This window comes from Talpa europaea (genome assembly GCF_964194135.1).
Source record: "Talpa europaea genome assembly, chromosome: 3".
Lineage (NCBI taxonomy): Eukaryota > Metazoa > Chordata > Mammalia > Eulipotyphla > Talpidae > Talpa > Talpa europaea.
In genome coordinates, this window is record NC_140069.1 from 52,251,116 (window position 1) to 52,274,007 (window position 22,892).

The following is a 22,892-nucleotide window of genomic DNA, read 5'->3' on the forward strand; positions in this document are numbered from 1 at the left end:
TTTTCAGATCAATGGCTTTAATGATTCTAAGAAGGAACAGTTTTCTTTTGCCTTCAAGGGAAGTTGTTCTCCTGTGATCTACACCAAGGTGATTGGCTAGTAAGGGAGGGTGATGTGTTTGGACCCGCTACTAGTAGAGGTGGTTGTGGCTCAGTTCCAATCTGGAAGATTTTTTCCCTGTGTAGGGAACTTCGGTCAATGCAGGGTACCTGGGGAGGGTCAGCTTTAGTCAGCCTCAAACGCGCTGTTGGTAGCTCCCACATATTCTGACTTCTTCTTGTGCCTTGTCCACATTTTTCGTAGGATGCTAGGGACACCGCAGGAGGCACTTCCTGTCAGTGGAAGGGAGGCTTCTGCTCCTTGGGGAAGTGTTGGATAGTCTTCAGTCATCTTCTTGAGATGTCTGGATCTAAAAGGGTGGGGGTGAAGGGGGCAATCACTTTACTGAGTCAGACTCTTAATTTCTGCCCCTGAGTAGAGTCACCTGAGCTCTACTTCCTCCTGTGACAGGAGCCCTGTGGTAGAATTCTGCTTCCTACTTACTGTGTGACTTCTGGCAAGTAACTTAACCTTGATTACCATCAGTTTCTTCATGTGCAAAATGGGGATAATTTCATGTGACTCATGGAACTTTGGGAAGGAGGAAAATGAGATAAATAATGTGATACATTGCAGGCCTCACTAAATGTTCATTTCCATCCTTACTTGCTCTCATTAGATGAAAGACTCAGTCTTTTTTTTTCCCCCCAATAGCCAGGGTCCAGGAACAGATTGAAATGAGAATGTCTGAACTTAGAAAGAAAGGTGTCTTTTAGAATTGTTTGCAATATGGATCCAAGAGATTGATCTCCATTATGACAGTAAAGTTTTTCTTGGCTTATTCCCATACTCAGCAGCAAGTATTACTGCTCAGAACAATTTGCTACTAGGATTTAATACAATTCAAACAAGTTTTTTGCCTTTATCCAGTGCATTGAGTGACTTGCTTTTTATAATTCTTTCTAGATGACTTTCATCTAGTAGGACTTTACATCAATCTCTCCCTCCCTTGTTCCCACACAAATTTCAATGTGTGTGCCACTGATATTTTAGCCTATGGTCCTCATACATGCACATTTGACATGTTCCCAAATATATATTTTTCTGTCTACTGGATATTGTTTTTTGAAATATGATAGCATAGTTTGTGCTAAGTTCTTCACACATTACTTCATTCAATGCTGACAATAACCCCTGAGCAAGGGTACTATTAGCATCCTTTCTTTTTTTAATGAAGACATGGAGGTTTAACTAAATTGCCTAAAGTCATAGCAAATTATTAGTAGTGCCAGCCTAGCAAGCAGATTTGAGCCAAGAATCCACACCCTTCATCATCCCTAAGCCACTTTTCTGCTCCCTGCAGTATACAGGATTGTGGTGAAGCATAAATGCATATGTGAACTGAATTGGAGAGTCTTGCTAGTCATCTTCTTAGTGAGGTGAGGGGGTTACTGGGTGATTTACTCTCTGCTATTTTAGCTGCTGGTTCTGCATTAGAGTAAATAGTAACACAGGGGTTATAAATTTAAAACCCTGTATTTTATGTACTTCTTTACCTTTGGGTAGGGGCACTTACCCTATTTCATAAGGCATTTCTGACTTAGGGTGCCTACAGGAGATTCTGAATATGGTCTATAATTAGATTCATCTAATTAACCTAAACTCTACCGGATGATGCCTTCCAGGTCTAAAGACCAGCATTAATGAAAGGGAAATCATCAAAACCACTTCCATATAATCCCGATGCTACAGAGGTCCAGGGTTGTTGCCCTCAATAAAAGGTAATTTACAACTAGTATGGATTTTTTTTTTAGCATCTTGAGGGTCTGTAAACCCAGCTATCTAGTGCGCTTCTGCCTAAGAGCAGGAGTGGGTGGAGAGCCCTGTGGGTGGCAGGGCTGGGAAGCACAGGTCTTACCCTCTTGTCAGGACTGCTCCATTCTCTGAGCCTGTGGCTGCCGCCTCCTGGAGGGCAGGAGCTTTCACTGAGATCCGGGCAACAGGAGGGATCTGTTTTGTGAGAAGGGGAAGGGAATGTGAGGCTGTAGTTATGTTCCCAGCTCTGGCACTGACTGGAGCCATCTGAAAAGGGGAAGGCTAAACCTACGGCCACAGTCCTCACAATTTTGTGGGCATCAGAATCCCCTGCGGGCTTGTTAACACAGTGCAGGTGCCACTCTAGTTTCTTTTTCTTTAAAGATTTATTTATTTATTTATTTATTTATTTATTTATTTATTTATTTATTTATTTATTTATGCAAGCACTGGGTACAGTCAGAAGCGCAGGAGGGTGAGAGAATTCACCAGAGCCAGAGTGGGGAACAGAACAGGCAGACTGATGAAATACACTGCTGAGGGGAGCAGCGGGTATGGCAGGAGAGGTCTGCGCGCCATGTGGGACCCTCCCCAGCAGGTGGGGATTGAACCTGCGCTGCAGAGGCTGCGGGCAGCTTCACAGCAGTGCTCAACCGCTGCGCCACAGGGGAGGCCCTGCTCTAGTTTCTGATTCAGCAGTTACAATGTGTGACTACAGGGCAGACTGAGGCTAGGTTGGCAGCCTGTTCTTTAAAACTCCTAGAAAAAGGACTCTACTTTATCTACCAACGTGGCCTTCTGTACATGTACATGTACCCGCAGTTGCAGTCCCAGCAGGGTAGGTCTTACCTTCCCCAGTGCTCATGCCCAACTTCTCACCTTTACTCAGGTATTCCTTCACTTCATGCTGAGCTTCATCTCTGCCTGCCTTTCAATGCCACTTCCTCCGGGAAGCCTTCCCTCGGGTTGGTGGCCCAAGTTGGTTTCTCTGTCCTCACAGATCTGAGCACTCAAGTGATATGTTCTGGCATCCCACTGATTCTATCCCATTATGGTTCTCCACTTGTTTCACATGCTTGTTCAGTGTCCTAGTCCCCAGAAAGGTCGCAGGACTGTGGCAGTCTGGGACTTAATCCTGCCGGTGGCCCTCCTCAGCTCTCCTAAAGGAGGCGGCAAGTGCTCAAGAAACATGCACTGAATTGAAAATTAACAGATGGCTTAACTAAGTCTAAGTCCAGAGTCCGCTCAGTCAATGGACACAAACTTTGCTTTGTTTCTCTACCCCAAGTCCCATAGAAGGCTTAAGGTTACCACATTCTTGGAATTGCTGGGAAATTCCAGGTCAAGAACCGTGATTAACCATCCCTGTTCTCTCCAGTTAGTCAAAGGTTGTGGGTAGAGTTACTGTGCCACCTTGTGGCCTCTTGGGAGCTCTCCCTCCTCATCAAGCCAATGGGGGGTGGTGGGGTGGGGGGAGGTGGGGGGTGGGGTGGTGGAGGGTGTGAGGTGGGTGGGTAGGGGGGTTAGAAAGGGACATACACCTACGCCCTCCTTAGCTCAGGAGGAAAGACCCGTCTTCCCCACTGCCTGGAATCTAATTTCCTCTAGAGCACTTCCGTATTGAATCAGATTTAGCTGTGCAGGTCCTGCATTGCTCTCCCACCCTGGAATAATAGGGCCTCAATGAACCACAGGATCCTAGCCCTAAGGTCTTGGGTCCCAAGGAAACTGTCAGTCACACTGCCTCTTCATCCACTGTGTTATTATTACCCTCCTCTCTTTGTACCCATGTCCACACCATCACCCTATTGCATCCCAACTCACTCTGGGCTCCCAGCTATAGCTCCCTCTCTGCAAGGGCCCTGAACCCTGTCCAGTGGACAGAAGCAAGTAATTCACCCTTGTCTCCTTAGCCTTGGTCTTCCTCTGGGCTCTGCTGTTCAAGATGTCACAGGCTTACACCCGTCCCTCTGTGGCAACAGCACAGCCACCCTCAGTTTCTCAGTACTAGGTTGGGGCCGGGGCTCCTGACACAACTGTATGTCCCCTTCCCGACCTTTGTGCTGTTTTCCTAGTACATGATGACCTAAATGGAAACCCTGGATTAGAATTCTTGCCTAGGCCAGGCAAAGTGCTCATATATCTGCCCATTTTGTTCCATAAGGATGTGGAAGGGGTTGGCCCAGACAATCTCCCAGGTCTTTCTTAGGTCTCATGTGGTGTGATCCATGAATTTTGAGAGTTAAAGCCCAGGATGGTGGAACCAACTTCACCTACAGCCACAAATCCAGCCTTACTGGGTTTCCCTAGAGGGTGAGGCATTCTTGCACAGAAGAGAGAGATGCATTTTTCCCAGAGGGATGCTGAGCTAGACCTGCATATGGGCCACCTGATCCCCCTTTAGGTAAGGACCAGTGTGGGGCAGGCAGTGAGTGACTCTCAGTTTCTTTTGGTGTGCAGAGACTGTGGAGGGTTACCTGACCCAAGGTCATGAACTTCAGTGTCAGCTCACATGTCCTGATAGAGTGAGGAGGAATCATTAAGGCTTAGGCATGTAGGTCCAACTTTGGATGATGAGAGTGGGCCATACTTGCCCCAGGGCTCTCATGGAGGTTTGGGGCCTGCATGGCCATTCAGAGGGTCCCTCTGGCCAAACCCTTCTCCTGTCATGGGTGCTGATCCCTAACATACAGCTCAGTGCCTGCTTCTGGAGAAGCTGGCCTGTAGCAGAGGTCCTCCAGAGATGTCCCTCTTGAGATGGCAGGTGTTTCATGTCACAATGCTTGAAATGCTCACGTCTCTACCCCTGTAGGTGCCTCCTGGAAATTAGTCAAGCATTTGTACCTGGAAGAGGCCTGCCATAGAAGTGCCATAGAAGCCACTTCTTTCCCCCAATACTTGAGATGTCTGCTAGGTCATACCTCTTTTGGTTTGCCCGAGGAGCTGAGTTTCTGGCAAGAAAGAGAGCAGCAGCTAGTGGTGTGCCACAAGCTGGGAGATTTTAGGAACAAAGAACTATCAGGGATGCTTTCTAATAATCCTCAGCTGAGAACAAAGGACACTTAGTCTCTCTTCCTGGCACAGACAGGGCAAGAAGTTTAAAGCCCAACAGACACAGTTAACCAGGCTCATTTTACTTACCAAAGATTTTCCATATGCTCGATTCCCACACAGATTTGATGATTTGGGTTCAGAAATCCCCACTGCAAAGTTGAAAAAATAAGACATTACTCAGTGGTACTCTGTGTTCTGCCTCCCCCTAGTTTTGCATCAATTATCTTGTTAGCTAATCAATCACATACAGGGAATTTCTAAAGGCCTTTGTACCAAGTAGCAAAATCAGGCAGCAGGGTTAGGCAAAGGAGCAACTGCCTAGTGGGTCACCAGCACCCCAGCACTCTTCTGGGAGGACTAGAACTAAGGTCTAATAATATTATTTGTGGGGAAGCATTTGGCACTTTGTCTGGGCACAGAAGGTGCTCAGAGAAAGTTCCTTCAGGACCTCCTTCCTTTCTAAGCGTTCTAAGATCAAGAATTCAGTCTTCATAGCTGGGCTCAATCATTTAACCTATTGCTCCTGGCTACCCCTCTGTGAAAATGAGCAGAGAAGTCCTGTCTGGAGTGAGAAGCATAGCCTCACAACTGGAAGGATGGGGGTTACCAGAGTTCCTGAGACATTGGCTACACGAGAATCCTATTGATAATGCCATTACAGGTTCCCCCCTCCCTAAATACACACCCGAAAGTACAGTATTCCTATTTGGTTATGTTTTGGGTGTGGGAATGCTCAAAATTTTTTTCTATGTAAATTAATGGTGACAGAGTTCCAGACCCCAAAGATAATCTCCCAAATCATACCAAATAAGAACATGTCACTTTTGAATAGCAGGGAAAGCCAGTATTCCTGATGCCTGAATTGCTTCTGAGACATTTCTATCCTGAAGCCTCTAGCTTCTGAGAATCCAGGTGTTGAGCTGAGGGAGCCAGTAATATGTGGGGGAAAGTTGACTTTTAATATAGTCCTCTCTTGGGACAGATGTTCCAGGATGAGCCCTATTTTATCATACTCTGGTATATAGAAATAACTCCCTTCCTTCCATGGCCAAGGAAGACAACATCTTGATACCAGTTAAATGAAAAATTTAAACTTACCAAGATAAAGTTATGATGTACAGTGTTCTAGCATATGTAATAATAGCTTGCATTGGGAGTACCTGCTAAGAGCACTTAAAATGAATAAACATTGTCTTGTTTAATCCTCACCACAACCCTAACAGGTAGACATCAAAGTAGTGCCCTCTTTCTAGATGTGGAAACTAAAACTCTAGAGATAAGAAAACAATTATGATAAAGCCAGGTATGGACACCCTAACAAATGTCAAATTGACCTATTTCGTGGTCTTGCAGGACTGGGAAAACTTTACTTAGGGACCCTCCCTAACCCAGTATGGGAGGAGTTTGCCAGGTGGAGAGACTGAACAGTGTCAGCAAAGGTTTGAGAAAATAGAGTATCATGGGATAGTTATAGCTCAGGGTGTCTCTGGAATGCATTGGCGGGGACAAGAGGGCCCTGGGAGATAACCCTGGAGAAGTGAGCAGAGAATGGGTTTTGGAGGGCTTTGAGCATGATCTGAAGTGGCTGAGAGTGGAGAGGACATAGTATTAAAGCAGAGACTGAAATGGCAGATTTCTGCTTCAAAAGGACTCTTTGTGGGAGAAGGCTGGCGGCTGAGGGCCAAGGTTGGCTGCTGCACTCCAGAGTTGAAGGAAGTCCCAGGCCAGGTAGTGTGAGCTGGTACCAACAGGGAGAGAAGAGGCATGCATATCTAGGGATTGACAGTATTTAGTGTGTGAAGTGGCAGGTAAGGATGTATTAGAAACATCCTGGCAGCTTGCTGAAAAGATGGATTAGTGACTCTTGATGTGAAGGGAAGAGATTTGAAGGTGGAAGACAAGTTCTGTTTGATGAAATTGATGATGAGGACATCAAGGTAGAGAGATCTTGCAGGGACTCAATTCTCCCAGGCCCGGAGGTAGTTGTCCTTTCCAGGCGTCAAGGATTGCTGCTCAAGGGCTCACAGTGAAGAGTTTCTCAGCGGGGCCTCTACCTTGAGAGTCCTTGCGATTTCCAAGAGTCCTCAGAGTATTTTTCTTCCCACATGAGAAGGCTACAGCGTCAGGAACTTTCCCTTAGAGCTCAGAAAAGAAACCAGCTCCCAGATCTCACATCCCTGGAGACTCACATCCTTCTGACTTGAGGAACGGAAGGCCCAAGATCAGTGCCAAGCCTTCCCCGTGGAGAAAGAGCAGTGGGTCTGGCTTTGACTCAGAATCCCTCCCTCTCTCCTACTGCCTCTGAAGCCTGTCAGATTGGGGGAACTGATGGAATTGAATCCATGCCCAGCTCAATCTTCTTCTTTTTTCTTTCTTTCTTTCTTTTTTTTTTTTTAAACCTGACTGACTAGCACATCCCCTGCATGAGGAACTGACTGTCACGTGTTGGGCAGATTCTCTCTACTTCATAATTTACTGATAAACTAACTCAGTCTAATCTTCCACAAGCTACTTAGAAAGGGAAGAAAGTAGCCCCTAAAACCAGAGCGTTGGGAAGATGTTCTTCTCTGGGAGAAAAAGGCATTAGAGAGGAAATTAGGAGATCTGAGATTTAATTTTCAGTTCTGTTGTGAACGAGCAGTGCAATCTTAGTTTCTATGGTTGCCGTTTCCTCTTCTGTAACTTGGCAGGGGGTGATTGCGGATCAGCAGTTCTCTACCTTTAGCATACATTGGCATCACCTGGGAGGTTTGTTAAGCCATAGACTGCTGGGCTCCACCTCAAAGTCTCTGATTCAATAGTTCTGGGGTGGGATCCCAAATTTGCCTTTCCCAGCAATTTCTGTTGTGATTCTGCTGCTTCAGAGACCCTACATTGAGAACCACCCATTATATCATCTCTAAATCCTTGCTAATCAATATGTTGTTCTGGGACAACATCTGGAAGTGTCTTGGAAACAAAATCTGGGACTCTAACCAGTCTTATTTAGAATCTGTGTATAAATTCATCAGAATCTGCATACAAACAAGGTTCCTATGTGATTCTTTTGCACATTAAAATTTGAGGTACATGACTCTAAATTCACTTTAAGATTATGTAGGTAAGGAGACTCTCTGATGACTCAAGGGGCTCAGTCTCAGCACTATCAAGCTATCAACTGCCACTGCAGCATAAGTTCGATTCCCAACCAGGGAGCTGACCCACATGGTGCAGCAGACTTCTCCTGTCTGGCCTGCTACTCAGCAGTGTATTTTATTTAACCTGCCTGTTCTGTTCCCCACTCTATCTCTCGCGAACCCTCTCACTGCCCCTGCACCTCTGACCTACACCTTAGCTCTTGTATGCATTAATAAATAAGTCTTTAAAAAAAAAGATTATGTAGTTAAGATAAATACTCTTTTTCTCTTTCTACATACACATGCACCCACCCACCCACCCACCCAAATATAGAAACAGAGAACATTATATCTCCTTTTAATTTGCAAGGCAGATTGTGGTTTTCCTAATGTTTTCATTCGACTGACATATGTGTATATATAATCACTCAGCTAGAGAATAGATCTTGATTTTTGTGTTCTTATATGTAGGCACATAAGACTAGGATAAGTTGCTAGTGATCAAAGAAACCTTAGCAACCAGTGTCCATGAAGAAAGGAGAAGATGGATGGATGAAGTGACATATTTAATGGAGCCTTATTATCAGTTTTTGTAACATGCAAAATTGTGAACATCCAAAAACTTTAAGGACATCCTAGGGCTTCCCTGGTGGTGGAAGGGTTTAATATGCAACCCCTGAAACCACTGCAGCATGAGTTTGATCCCCGGCCCACCAGGGAGCTATCCACATGGTGCAGCAGAACCTCTCCTGCCGCGCCTGCTGCTCCCCTCAGCAGTGTATTTCAGTCAGTCTACCTGTACTGTTCCTCACTTTGTCTCTGGTGAATCCTCTCACCCCCCACACCTCTGGCCTGTACCCCAGTTCTTGTATGCATAAATAAATAAATCTTTAAAAAAAAAAAGAACATTCTAGCTTTCTATTGTGTATCTTTGGAGTTAAAATACACAACTTTAGGCTGGGGGCATAACAGGAGTTATCTAAGCCAGCAATTAAAGCAAAATATCCCAAACTTCTGTGGGCGAGACCCAGATTTTTGTGACTCGGGGTAGAAGTCACTTTTAAAAATAGTGTTCAAGGTAAGATGATCGAGTTTGTAATTTTCAAAACAGATGTGTCCTAAGTTCTTTTTATAGATTGTTGAAATAGACTGTCATTCAAATTTAAAACGGTGAGAATTTAAGATGGCAGTATATGAAGTGTCTGTATAACCACACAACGTACATTCTGCCTGTAAAATAAAATAAAAAAAAAATTCAAGCTTCTTTTGCACCCGGAGTCATGTCTTTGTTGCTTTTCTCTTCCCCAGAACAGAGTGGTTTCATCTCCTTCTGAATCCAGTAGGGCTTTCTGTGAGCAAGATGGTAGATGATAACATCTTTGCTCATCGCACACCCAGAAGGGAGTGTTTTATAGGTAGAAAGTGTTATGTGCTGCTGCTGTAGCTGGGGTCGAGAGCAGGTGCTTAGAGCAGGAACCACATCGTCCCAATGCCACAGTGACAGGGACGCCAGCGAGGACACAGCAGAGAACACACAAGCCAGGACATACACCCTACCTGGCTTCTCAAAGTGGATCATCATCCCCTCACTTCCTGCCCCAGCCCCCGGGAGGTTCCTGGCCTCCAGCTGTATGGATGCACTTACCAGACCTGGTGGGGACTTTCGCCTGGTGTGGTCCTGGCTGCCTTGTGGTCTGGAACCTGCTGGACCTGCGGGCCTCTAAGTCGCTGCGGTCCCTACGGTTAGGCAGCAGCTCCAAGGGCCTGGGGGCGTAGAGGTCTGACTCGATCACCACCTGAAGGGGGAAAAATGCCACTTAGCTGGTTCCTTCCTTGCTCTCAGGACCCAGGCCCAGGCTGAGGACCAGGACTGCAGCATTTCTGATAGATCTGTACAACCAGGGAATTTTTGAGCCTGCCTTATTCCAGTGAATGTCAGAAGCAGTGAGAAAACTTGGGGGTAGGACACTGGCCAGAAATAGTTGGCTGTTCAAAATGTCAAGTGATGCCATGAAGTAGGAAAATCAAGCTATTGGGGCTTTCTCATCAGCAGTTCCTTCTCAGAGTTAGAAACCTGGGCCATAAGAACCCAAATCCAGGGAAGTCATCAGCCCCAGGGGTTGATGTGGCTTCATACAGAGCAGGCTATTTGAAAAGAGGCGTGTTCTGGAAAGCTGGATCTCACAGTCTTTGTATCAAAGTGGACTCCCTTGTTTGTTCAGAGGAGGCTTTAGCAGAGGAGGCTTTTGCTCAGAGGAGGCTTTAGGAAGACCTACAGTTTCTGGGTTCTTTAATTTTGAAAAGAAGGAAACTGGTAGCAAAACAGAGCAGTCTCAGTTCCCAAATGATCCTTTTCTTCCACCTTGCAGCAGAGTGCATGGGTCAGGGTGGAGCTGAAAGAGGAATGGCCACTATATGTGATTCAAAAGGTGGAGATCCCTGTAAGCCAGAACAGAGTGCTACATGCCAAGGCATTTTTGGTAATGGCACCTTGTTGAATAGTTATTTAGTGTAGCCTATTAAGAGAAAATATGCTTTTTGTTATGGTCCACCAAAATGGGCCTTAACAATTATAATAAAGTACTCAAATTATTGAAACCATTTAAATGTAAAAACTGGATAATGCTGTATTTTATCTTAGTACAGGGAGTGATGAAGGGAATCTTTGCAGTTTTTGGCCCCTGGCCTGCTTGTTTTATACATGTTCAGGATATGGGGGTAATTCAAGCTGAATTTCTTCACTCCTTTGAAGCTGGAGGTTAGACCCTCCAATATTACACCGAGGCTTCTTTGAGGTCTGCACTCACATACTGGCTTGCTCTTTTCTTCAGCAGATACCTGGTGAGGCGCCATCTCTGCCAGATCCTGGGCTCTGGGAATGTGTTTGTGAGTGAGGTGAATCCATCTCAGCCCTTACAGTCCAGCCTTTGATGGATCCTTCTCACTAGTACGCAGATAACCGTGTGTTACTTTTGGAGGACGCTGAAGCAGGTAAGACTGAATTTTCAAAACCATCATAATAGGGTGATATTTCAATTCAGTGTAGAAAAATGGGCCCTTTAATAAATATTGTCGGAATAAATGTCAGGTCACTGGGAGAAATGGACCCCTCACCACACTTCTCATACCAAAGTGAGTAACAAGTAGATCAAAAATACTTGTAAGAACTGGTCCAACCACTATGGAGAGCTGTGTGGAGATGTCTTGACCTACTAAACATAGAGCTTCCATATGATCCAGCAATTCCACTCCTAGGTATTTACCCAAAGGACACAGAAACATCAATTCCAAAGAGCGCCTGCACCCCTATGTTTATAGCAGCACTGTTTACAATAGCTAAGCTTTGGAAACAGCCCAAATGCCCAAAAATAGATGACTGGATCAAGAAGATGTGGTACATATACACCATGGAATATCACTCAGCATTCAAAAAAGATAAACACATGCAATTTGCAGCAACATGGATGGTGCTGGAAGGGATCATGCTCAGTGAAATAAGCCAGAAAGAAAAAGAAAAATATTGGATGGTCTCACTCATAGCAGGAATCTAGAAAACCTATATAAGGGACCAGGAAAAAGAATAACTATAAGAAAGAAAATATCAAAATCAACAAACAACTATGAACCTGAGACACTCTATGAGGGGTGGGGGCGGGGAAAGGAGGGCTTGGGGTCAAAATAAGGGGGTTGTAATTGTATGGGGAATATGAAAATAAAATTTAAATAAAAAATACTTGTAAGAGTTAATTCATGAAAACCTAGAATTGAATATAGTCCAATACAACGCTTATTACATATAATGGGAAATTATCTGTATGTACATAGAACCCGTACAAATCAAGAAAGAGGAAAAACCAATAGAAGCCGCCCTCAGTCACTGGGAAAAAAATTTAATAAACATGTCTGGGTATGAATGTTAACTAGAAATATCGTGGTGATTATTTCATAATCTAGATGAACTTCAAACCTTTTAAGTTGTACACATGAACTAATATAAGGTTATATATCAGTTATACCTCAATAAAAAAAAAATAGAGCAATGGGGACAACATGAGCTAGCAATTGACAGTAGAAGTACATATGACCAAGAAACAGGAAAAGATGCCGAATAGCATCCAAAATTAAATAAATGCCAATTAAACAATAATTGTTTTGTTCCCTTTATCAGGTTGTCAACGAAGAATGACTTCGTTTGGGATCAAGCAGACCTGAACTCAAACCCCAGTTCTGATACTTTGGATTATCTGGACAGGGGTAAGTCCTGCTTATCTTGGCTGCATCGGGCTGTAGTAAATGTCTACATTAGTGAAGATTTTATCAGCACAGCCTGCTCTCTTTCTTCATGCTTCATATTTATCTATAGCATCAACAAGCAGTTCGTGTCTCCCACAGAGGAAAATAAGAGAAGCTGTCATTCTTAGTTTAGAAAATTAATATCTCAAATTTGGCCTTATCTGGGTTAAAAAATTAACTCTTCTCAGACCGATTTTTGGACCCATACCCAGACTTATTCATTCTGTGCCTTGGAAGAAAAAAGCTGATGATCATTCAGGAACATTTATGATCAATTCCCTTTCTCTTCTGGGTGCTACAGAAGGTGCTATTTCTGTTAGGTTTTCAGCAAGCCTTCAGGGCAGGCTGGGAATCTCTCCCCTTTTCCTTCCTTCCTCTTAACACTATGCTCTGCCAGGATATTATGCAGAGGACTGGAATTTCCTGGATTAAAGGTAGTTCATTCTTAGACAGACATACTGCCTGGCCTAAGGGCACCCTTAGGCCTATGAATGTAAATCTCTAGCTTGAGCAGGAAAAATCTGAGCTTCTTTACCTGACACCGAAAGGGTTTTAGGTAATGGTCTTTCACAGATATTTCTTATTTCATTTTGATGTTTTCAGGATCCTTTCAAGAAAGGAGGTGTGGGGAATGGTGTGTTTTTAGACCCACTTTGATGAAAGAGAAAGTAAGGTGGATGTGAAGCTGGAGAAGTCCCCGGGGAAGAGCCAGCATTTCCTCTTCTGGAAGGGAAGCAAATGTTTCCTTTCAGGGACAAGAAACACCACTGTTGTAATTCTTTCTCTGCATCTGGGTGTGGGAGAAGAGAGAGGAAGGAATGGGTGGCGAGGCATTAACTGCTCAGCCCAACATCTGGATGTGGGGAGAGGAGGAGAGGAAATGAGGCTGGCTACTTCCCAAGTCATGACTAGTGCGTCTTCAGGGTATCTTCTCCAGACCCCAGAAGGATCCTTACAGAGGGAAAGGAAAAAGGAGAGGGCCTGACTGGGAAATTTTCCTTTCGTAGGTAGCCTGGTGTTTGGTTCTTATTTCCCACAATGAAGAGGCTGCTCATGCCAAGGCTCCTGGGCTGTGCATTAGACCCACACTAGGGAACAGACAGCTAGAGATGGAACAGTGTGTGGCTGTGCCCTGGGTTCAGTAGAAAATTTTTTTTTCATAGGATGCTACAGAGAGGGGAATCTCTGACAACAAAGCTGTGCAGAGAGGAAAGAAAATTTGGAATGGGAGAAAACTGACAGAGACATGGTAGCCCAATAGGTAAGAATAGATACTAAGAAGAACTTCAGCCAAAGGAAGTCATAAACGTTGGTCCATTCGAGCACTGAAAAATAGGGGCAATTTTCTTGGGCAAGAAAATCAACCACAATTGCTTTCAGACAACCAAGTTAGAGAAGACAAAAGGGAACTCAAAGGGAAGTGGAGAGCTAGTTGCATGAGGAAAGAAGATCAGAGACAGTATTTCCTCTTTGGGACTTATTTTTCCATCTGCAAAATGATGGTCTCTTCTAATTTGAATATTCTGTGCAGCTGGGGCTGAGATTTATAAGCAAAGGAGGCCTCCCTGGTGGCGCAGCGGTTGAGCACTGGGTTGCGAAGCTGCCCGCAGCCTCTGCAGCGCCGGTTCGATCCCCGGCTGCTCCCCGGCCACCGGAGGAGGGTCCCGCATGGCGCTCAGACCTCTCCTGCCACCCACTGCTCCCCTCAGCAGTGTACTTGGGTCCTTCTGCCTGCTCTGCTCACCGCTCTGGCTGTGGTGAATTCTCTCACCCTCCCGCGCTTCTTCTAACTGTACCCAGTGCTGTATAAATGAATAAATAAATATTTAAAAAAAAAAGATTTATAAGCAAAGGATGCGCTAGGCTGTTAAGAGAAATCAGCTATTCAGAGAAATCAAAGGCTAGAGGGGATTTCTAAACTGTCTCACCTTTGATGATAAAACCCTAGCTTCATATTTTTGTTATTAAAAGCAATTTTTATATGTATTCATATACTAAAGTCATATCTTTTTCTTCTGAGTGAAAGTATTTTTGGGAAGAAAAGTCATAAACTATGAAGATGGCAATCTTCATCAAAAATTTCTGCTCCTGGGATCCTGAGGGTGTGACTCAGGGAGACTGTGCCCCAGGTTTTGTCAGCTTTGTGTATCTAATGCCAGTGACTTCACTGTCACCACTGAGAACTGTCTCTTTTGTTTATATTCAACATCCCCTAGAAATTATAATGATTTTGTTTTCATTTTAAAAGCTTTCCTGGCCATCAGTTTATCCTTATAAAGCCAGTGTTGGGATAATGAGTGATTCAGAGAGGCATGAGGTTAAATATTCAAGGCAAGAACTTGGTAGAGGACTAAATATTCTTATTTCTCAAATTCCTGAGTTGTGAATAATTTGTGCTCCTTCAAATTCAGAATAATGCCAATCTCAAGCTCTTGACCTAAAGTTCTATTGTGAAACTTTTCTTAAATTCTCCATCACTTACAAATAACCCCTTCCCTTTCCTTTCTGTTTCTACCCACTCCCCAAATACTCCCCAAGAGTATTTTTCTTCAAGACTGTGGATTTAAGTTTTCAAGGATCACAAGGAAGATAATTTCTTCCATTACAACAATGCTCCATCCATCAGAAACTCTTTTCTCCTTGTATAAAATATTCCTCACAGCCATTTGAGGAATGGCTTTCAACATGATCAGTAAGTCTATGAAAAGATGAGGAGTCATATTAGTAAGTAAAGAAATGTAAATTAAAACAATGCTTTCACCTATTAGATTGTCAATCATTAACAACGTTGATATGTAACATGTCAATTATATCTCAATTAAAAAAAGAAAGAAGACATTTAGTCAGATGATAGGAACATTAAAAATCTCTATAGCCACTGCCAAATTGCTAGTAACTTCCCCTACCTCCCCACCCCACATCCCTTTTGTTAAGAGGCACTAGCAATTTGGCAATGGCTATAGAAGTTTTAATGGTCACGTCATTTGACTAAATGTCTTCTTTCTTTTGATTGAGACATAGTTGACGTGTTATATTTATTGGTGATATGGTTAAATTATGAATTTAGAGAGCTTCAAATTTGGTTTGGGTAAATAAATTATAGTACATTTATACAATGGTGTATTATATAGCCATTATAAAGAGTGGAGTAGATGTATGTAAAGATGTTCAAGATTTACTGTTTAGTAAAAAAAGCAAATTGTAACAAAGCATGTTATCAAACATAAAGTATAATTTTTTTAGTATATGGAAAATTTTCACTGAAAAATGCCAATGTTATTGAATGCATAGCATGTGTTAGGCTGTGGACTAAGCACTATGTATATGCTAAATCATTCATTTCTTCCAGTGATTCTTGAGATATGTGCTCTTATTATCCTCATTTTAATGCTAGGGCAGTTGAGTCACAGAATGGTTAGGTCCAAGGTCACATAGGTAGATATAACCTGGGACTTAATTAAGCTCAGACAGTTTGTCTCAGGAGACAGCATTTCAGGATTTTCTGATGCTATATTTTATATCTTTGTCATGTTTGAGATTTTATAATGGGCACATAGAACTCTGGGAATTTAAAAAGTAATAAATGTATATAAAAACAGCAATGACAGGGCCTCTCTGGTGGCACAAGGGGTTAAGTCTCAGCACAATGAAGCTATCAGCAGCCACTGCAGCACAAGTTCGATTCCTGGACAGGGAGCTGACCCACACGGCACAGCAGACCTCGCCTGTCTCATTAGCTGCTCCCCTCAGCAGTGTATTTCAGTCAATCTGCCTGTTCTGGGCCTCCCCTGGTAGTGCAGTGGTTGAGCACTCGGCTGCGAAGCTGCCCCTAGCCTCTGCAGTGCCGGTTCCTTCCCAGGCCACCAGTGAGGGTCCCACATGGGGCGCAGAACTCTCCTGCCGCGTTTGCTGCTCCCCTTAGCAGTGTATTTCGTTGGTCTGCCTGTTCTGCTCTCCACTCTGGCTCTGGTGAATTCTCTCACCCTCCTGCGCTTCTGACTGTACCCTGTGCTTGTATAAATAAATAAATAAATCTTAAAAAAAAAAGGGCAACTGTTAAAAACTAAAATTAAAAAAAAAAAAAAATCTGCCGTTCTGCTCCTGGGTCTGTCTCTGGTGAATCCTTTCCCCCTCCCCCAAACCTCTGGCCTATACCCCAATTCGTGGATGCATAAATAAAAAAAAAAAATCAATCTTTTGGTAAAAAACCCAGCAACGACAAGTTTCCATCTAATTACCAGGACACTTAAAAAGATTTTTTTTTTGAAAATGGAGAATAGGATTTTAAAAATTGAGATGCTTATAAGTCAAAACTGTGTTCTATGAAAATTGCCAGAGAAATAGAAACTCCAATATTACCAAGAAGAAACAATAAGCAGTTTAAAATAAATCTTTGAAATTAAAATACAAAGATGCATTAACAACTTTTATAACGCGAAATCTGTATATAAAATGAAAACTTCACAGCATCATTAAGCTCTCAAGACATGCAAATTAATTTAAAGGTAATGCATATGCTTATTAAAATAGCAAAAGATATTGCAAAAAGTAAAAGTTAATGTTGGTGATATTAGACATAAATGGAAAAACATTTCAGCAACTGTTCAGAATTCCTAGTAATATGTAAAAAAAAAGTAAGCAGAAATAATTAAAAAAAATTCCACATCTTGCACAGAATCTCTCATAATAGTAAGAAGGCAAATATTTGATGAATGGGTGGATAAAAGAATGGATAAATGGATGGGTGGATGGAAACCCAAATGCCCAAAAATAGATGACTGGATCAAGAAGATGTGGTACATATATACCATGGAATATTACTCAGCATTCAAAAAAGATAAACACATGCAATTTGCAGCAACATGGATGGCGCTGGAAGGGATCATGCTCAGCGAAATAAGCCAAAAAGAAAAAGAAAAATACCGGATGGTCTCACTCATAGCAGGAATCTAGAAAACTTAAATAAGGGACCAGGAAAATGAATAACTATAAGAAAGTGAAAATCAAAATCAACAAAAAACTATGAACCAGAGACATTTTTAGGGGGGCGGGGGCGGGAGGGGAGGGATTGGGGTCAGAATGGGGGGCTGCAATTGTATGGGGAATATAACAATAAAATTTATAAAAAAAAAAAAAAAAAAAAAAAAGAAATTAACCCAAAAGAAAAGAATAATATTTTGTACAAATGAATTCATTGCACTGCGATTTAAAATAGTGGGAAAAAAATGTAACATTGTAAAGGCCAAAAATAGGAGAACACCTAGGTCAGCGATGCTATAAACACATCATTGACTATGCTTGCATAACAAAAAAAAAGTGATGGTAGGTATAGATATAGATAGATAGTATAAGATTTGACCTCTGTGTTCAGGGGGAAATGTAGAAGAGGAGGTCCAATTCAGAGCTGTTTGGTGTTTGTTGACATTGGTCAATTATTTTGGTCAACTGGAGGACAGAGAATTTAACAATAATGACATAAGATATAGAAAACTTCCTGGTTATGGAGAGCAGGGAGAGAGAGTGAAGAAACTAGACTTTGCTTTTTTAAATGACTGTTATCAAAAGGATCAAAACTGAAGTGCCTTACATTCTTGGTCAAGATGTGTTGAGAACTTTTGACTCTTCTTCTGCCTGGACTGGACACTGCAAAGAGAGAGAAATGGTTTTAGAGAAGGCCTGTGAGGCTGATGTAGCTACAATAACAATCCCAGAATGGGGCAGGAATATAGACAAGGGGGAAAGAACGAAGAGGCGGGGTGCAATGGCAATTTTAGGTGTTACATGGTCAAGTGCACCAAAGTTCATAGCAGCATTATTTGTAAGAGCCAAAATGTGGAAAGAACTCAAAGGTGGTAAATGGACAAAAAAAAAATGTGCCACATACCTAATATTTTTCAGCCTTAGAAAGGAATGAAATTCTGACTCATGTTACAATGTGGATAAACTTTAAACACAATAAGCTAAGTGAAATAAGTCAGATAGGAAAGGACAAATATTCTGAGTCCACTTTTATGAGGTATCTAGAGTAGCCCAGGGAAAGACAGAGGAAGTAGAACGGAGGTTACCAGGACCAAGGGGAGGTGTGGGTGGGAAGCTATTGTTGGATAGAGTTTCTGTTAGGGATGATGAAAAAGTTCAGAACTGGATAGTAGTAATGGCTGTGCAACAATGTGAATGTACTTAATGCCACAGACTGTGCACTTAAACCTGGTTAAGTAGTAAGATTTATATCATGTATATTTTACCACCGTTAAAAATGCTTAGAATATCAACCATAAGAATGTAACTTGGTTGGGAAAAGGCGTGTATTTTGTTGAAAATGGAGACACCAGTCATCTCTTTCTAAATTGTTTCTGTATGATTTATTTGGAACTGAAATCTCACAAGGTCACTGCCTTGTCTAGGATGAAAATGACTTCTTATCAGATAGGACATTAGATGAGCATGTGGTGACCTTCCAGAGATCACCTGCAGTCATGAAACCAGGGGCATAGCTAATAACCAGGGCTTCCTTTGACTCAGATGTGAATCCTAATGTGGCCATTTGCCAGTTATGTGACTCAAGCAAATTACTCACCCTGTCTAAGTCTTGCTTTCCTCATCTGTAAGGCAAGGGTAAGAATGGCATCTACTTCACAGGGCTGTGGCAAGGATTAAATGAACTAACCTTTAGAAACCCTTGGCCAAGTGCCTGGCAAAGTGTAAGTTCTCAGGAACTCATGGTGTTTATTACAATGTCATTTTTTTCTCTGCAACATGAGAGCAGGTGGAAGGAATAGAGACTGTAACATTCTGGAGACTGTAATATTTTGTTAAGATTCTCTTTCTGGAGTTTTCTCCATTTCCTCCTCTGCTTGCCCTGGCCAACCTCTCCTCATAGTTACCTATCCCCAAGGGAATTATTTTGAATGTTGTGGTACTGCCCAGCCTAGAATCAAACCCAAGCTGATGTGCCTCAGGAAATAACTTCTGGTACAACTTCTTGGTAAAACCACAGCTTTTATCTTCATATTTTCTGTGAATTGTGTCTATGAAATCTTTCCCTTAAAGTGCTCTTTTTCTCTCTAGAGAGTAAAAATACACACTTGTCCTCAGTTACAGATGATCTATTTATAGTGTGTGCCTTTAAAATACATAAGAAATACCATAACATTTGCTGTTGCCATGTTTTGGTGAGATATTAAGATGACTTGGATAAAAAAAATGTAGACATTAGGTTGAACCCAATACATGTCTGTGTTTGTGTGTTGGAAAGAAGGATATAATACAACAATAATAAATGTAATAGTAGCTTTCATGGAGTTTTACTAGGTAATAGTTTGTTTTCTTTGCCTTTCTTTACCTTTCACTCCTCACAGAAGCTCCAGTAAGTAGGTACTCTTCATTAACTCCACTTTCTAGATGGGCATACCGAGGGGTAAAGGGCCACACTGCTGACAGTGAAACAGTCCTATGCTCTTTTTTTCTTTTTTAAAGATTTACTTATGCATACAAGAACTGGGGTACAGGCCAGAGGTACAGGGGGTGAGAGAATTCACCAGAAACAAAGTGGGGAGCAGAACAGGCAGAGTGACTGAAATACACTGCTCAGAGGAGCAGCAGGTGAGACAAGAGAGGTCCTTTGCACCATGTGGGTCACCTCCCTGGCTGGGGATCGAACTTGTGCTGCAATAGTTGGAGACAGCTTCACAGTGCTGACGCTTAACCCCTTGTGCCACCAGGGAGGCCCCAAGTCCTACACTCTTAGCCACTAACCCTCCACGGAACTTTGTACGGAAAATCTTGCGGCCATGGCATGCTGAATAAATATGGTTAAACTAGCATTTGAGAGAGGACTAACCATGAGTTACTAATTCACTGAGTCGAGAAGTGATAACATCGTTTTCTCTCAGTGACAGTCTTCATCTTCAGCTTGATGGCTTTGGAGAAGGCAAGATGAGGCAAAAACAAGTAGAAAGAGGTGGACTTCATCCACTTATGGTCTAATGTAAAACTACAACTATTCCTTTTCTGAGATAACTTGTGAGCAGTGAAATTTCTACGAATATTGATGAATACTTGGTTTAATATTGGGAGGTGGCCAGGAATAAAAATAGCAAGAAAGGAATATAGAATTAACTAGTCATCTTTAACATATTTATTGTTTATTTATTGTTTTAAATATGGAATAAAAATAAAGCTCATTTTGTAAATGATGTATTTAATGGTGTTTACTTCACGAGGTGCTGTTCTAGATACTTTATATATTAACTGTAGGATGTAAGTTCTCGTTCTACCTTTTATAGAAGTAAAGACTTAGGCTCAGAGAGGTTAAGTAGCCTGCCACAGGTCACACAGCAGAGAAGTGGCAGTATGCTATGCTAAACAAATAGTCAACAGCCCTATTTTGAATGGTTTGATTCAGATGAAGTGTTTCATTGCTTCTGAAATGCATACTAAGTTTTCTTTTAAAAATTCATTTGGCATTGACTTTTTTTCTCCCTTTAAAACAATTTTAAGTGGAAAAATACAGCAAATAAGCATCTTTTAAATTTTCATACTTGCTTCCAATTTGTTTTCTTCTCGTGAAAAAGAAGTAAAACATTACAGGCAAAGTTTCAGTTCCTTTTCTATGCTCCCCAGATCCTGCTTCCCTCCCTCTTTCCTCAGGGTACTAAGATCACTAATATTATCTGTAAGATCGTTGGCCTATGTTTTCATACTTTTCTTTAGATATGATTCATACATAATGTATAGTATTGTTCTGAATTTCTAGATTTAATAAATGCTATTATACATACCCATTCTTTCAGTCTGCCTTGTTTTTCACTTAATATTATGCTTTTGTGACCTGCATCCATACACACAGATCTAGTTCATTCCTGTTGTCTGCTGTGGAGTATTCCATAGGATAACACCACATTTTATCCCTTTCCTTCTTTGTGGACATGTAGAGTATTTTCAGTTTTACCCTAGTAGAATCAAGTTCACTGACCATCCCATGTGAGAGTATTTATCTAGAAGTAGAACTGCTGGGTCAGAGGATCAGCTTTGACTTGCCAGGTATGGTTCAGAGTCTCCAGAGAGAATTTCATTTCCTACATGTGGGAAGATTCCTTGCTTTTTTATCTATTTGGCAATAGATACCTAAAGCTTAATTTATGTTTCACTGGCTACCTCTTTGTGGCGAGACTGAGTCTCTCCCTTCCCCCTGAGCAATGGCCCTGTCAGTGGCTGACACAGCAAGAAGAAAGGAATTGTTTGAACAGGGAGTCACAACACCAGCAAACATACAGCCCACTTCATTCAAGTCTGACAATGAGACAGGGGCTAAGCCTAAATTCTGGGCTCTCCCAACAAGACAGGGGCTGCAGGGAGAGGACAGAGCAGCAGGAGAGGAGGCTGAGCTTTGGAGGGGAAGAGGGAACTATCCAGGAAGCTGACACCTGGGGTCAACTGAGCTCTCACAAGAAACCCTTGGAGACTTGATACCCTTCACCTGGGGGCACAAGGACTCACAAACTCACACTTTTGGGTAGCATTAGTTCCAGGCTAAATTTGGGAGTGTGGCCCGTGGGCCTGTGTAAAGACTAACCCCAGGTTTGGGCATTATTTGACCACTTCAATGGACTTTAGGCCACTGCTGGGCATATGTCCCTTCACATGTCATGGCACAGTTAGAAATCATACTTTTGAGCCAGCTGGTCCTCCTTTCAGAACCCACTTGCTCACTGGAGAAGATGAAAGAATCTATCTAGCTGCCCTGGGAATTTCGCTTTCATCTCTGCTTCCTAAAACAATGACTTGCTGTCACTCTCATTTGACATATTAAATTACGCCAAACAGGGAGTATTTAACTAACCTCCTTTCTTCCTTAATGGATTGTTTCTCAGTGATTGATGTTTATTCATGTGCCTCCTTTTCAGAAACAACAACAAATATCAAAACAGAGAACCCCTCGGAACTCAGAGACCTAAAGGGAGTCCAGAGTAAAATGGCACGTGATGGTCCTCTCCCCGCTGCATAAGGTGTCTCTCTCATTAAGAAAACAGTCAAGGTCAATTTTACTCACCCTTGGAAGGAATCACCGTAGTGAAAACTTCTATATTTTCATCACTGCAGCTGTAAATCTGATGCATCATTTCAACCTTTTTTCCTCCAAAAGTGCCTGGGAACCGGAGGCCTCTCTCTGAACCCCTAGCCGCGAGGTTTCCTAATCCAGTCTGCCTCAGGGATCATTGTGCAGGTCCACAAAAGACAGGCTGGTGCTGTGATCTCATCTCATTCCAGAGTCTTCACTGCAACATTTTCTAATCCCATCTGTCTTTTTTTTTTTTTTTTTTTTTTTTATGAATCCTATTATTGCAAACCTTTGATTGAGCGTGGAGGCTACAGTCCCCTCCCAGTCAGGATGTATTTAACATTTTTATTTCGCTGTGTCTGCCGCAGTGAATTTGGAAGTCTTTTGTGAAGTGATGATGAAGTGAAATCGCCTACTCGCCAAGCTTGGCTGGAGAATTTCACCAAAAAGGAAATGTGAATTTTGGTACCAGCTATTCCCCTCTACATTTCAAAATTGAAGGGGCTTTTTTTTTC

At 42.4% G+C, this 22,892-nt stretch overlaps 1 protein-coding gene across 1 annotated transcript; it reads right to left on the reverse strand.

The window, feature by feature from the left end:
• Positions 1-225: 225 nt before the first annotated feature.
• On the reverse strand, positions 226-22,438 carry VXN (vexin; the record flags this gene model as incomplete). Its single annotated transcript, XM_084229853.1, has 6 exons — positions 226-409; positions 1,958-2,049; positions 4,996-5,057; positions 9,670-9,820; positions 17,905-17,960; positions 22,369-22,438. 6 exons carry the CDS (start codon positions 22,436-22,438, stop codon positions 226-228), a joined length of 615 nt encoding a protein of 204 aa, XP_084085979.1.
• Between the last annotated feature and the right edge of the window lie 454 nt (positions 22,439-22,892).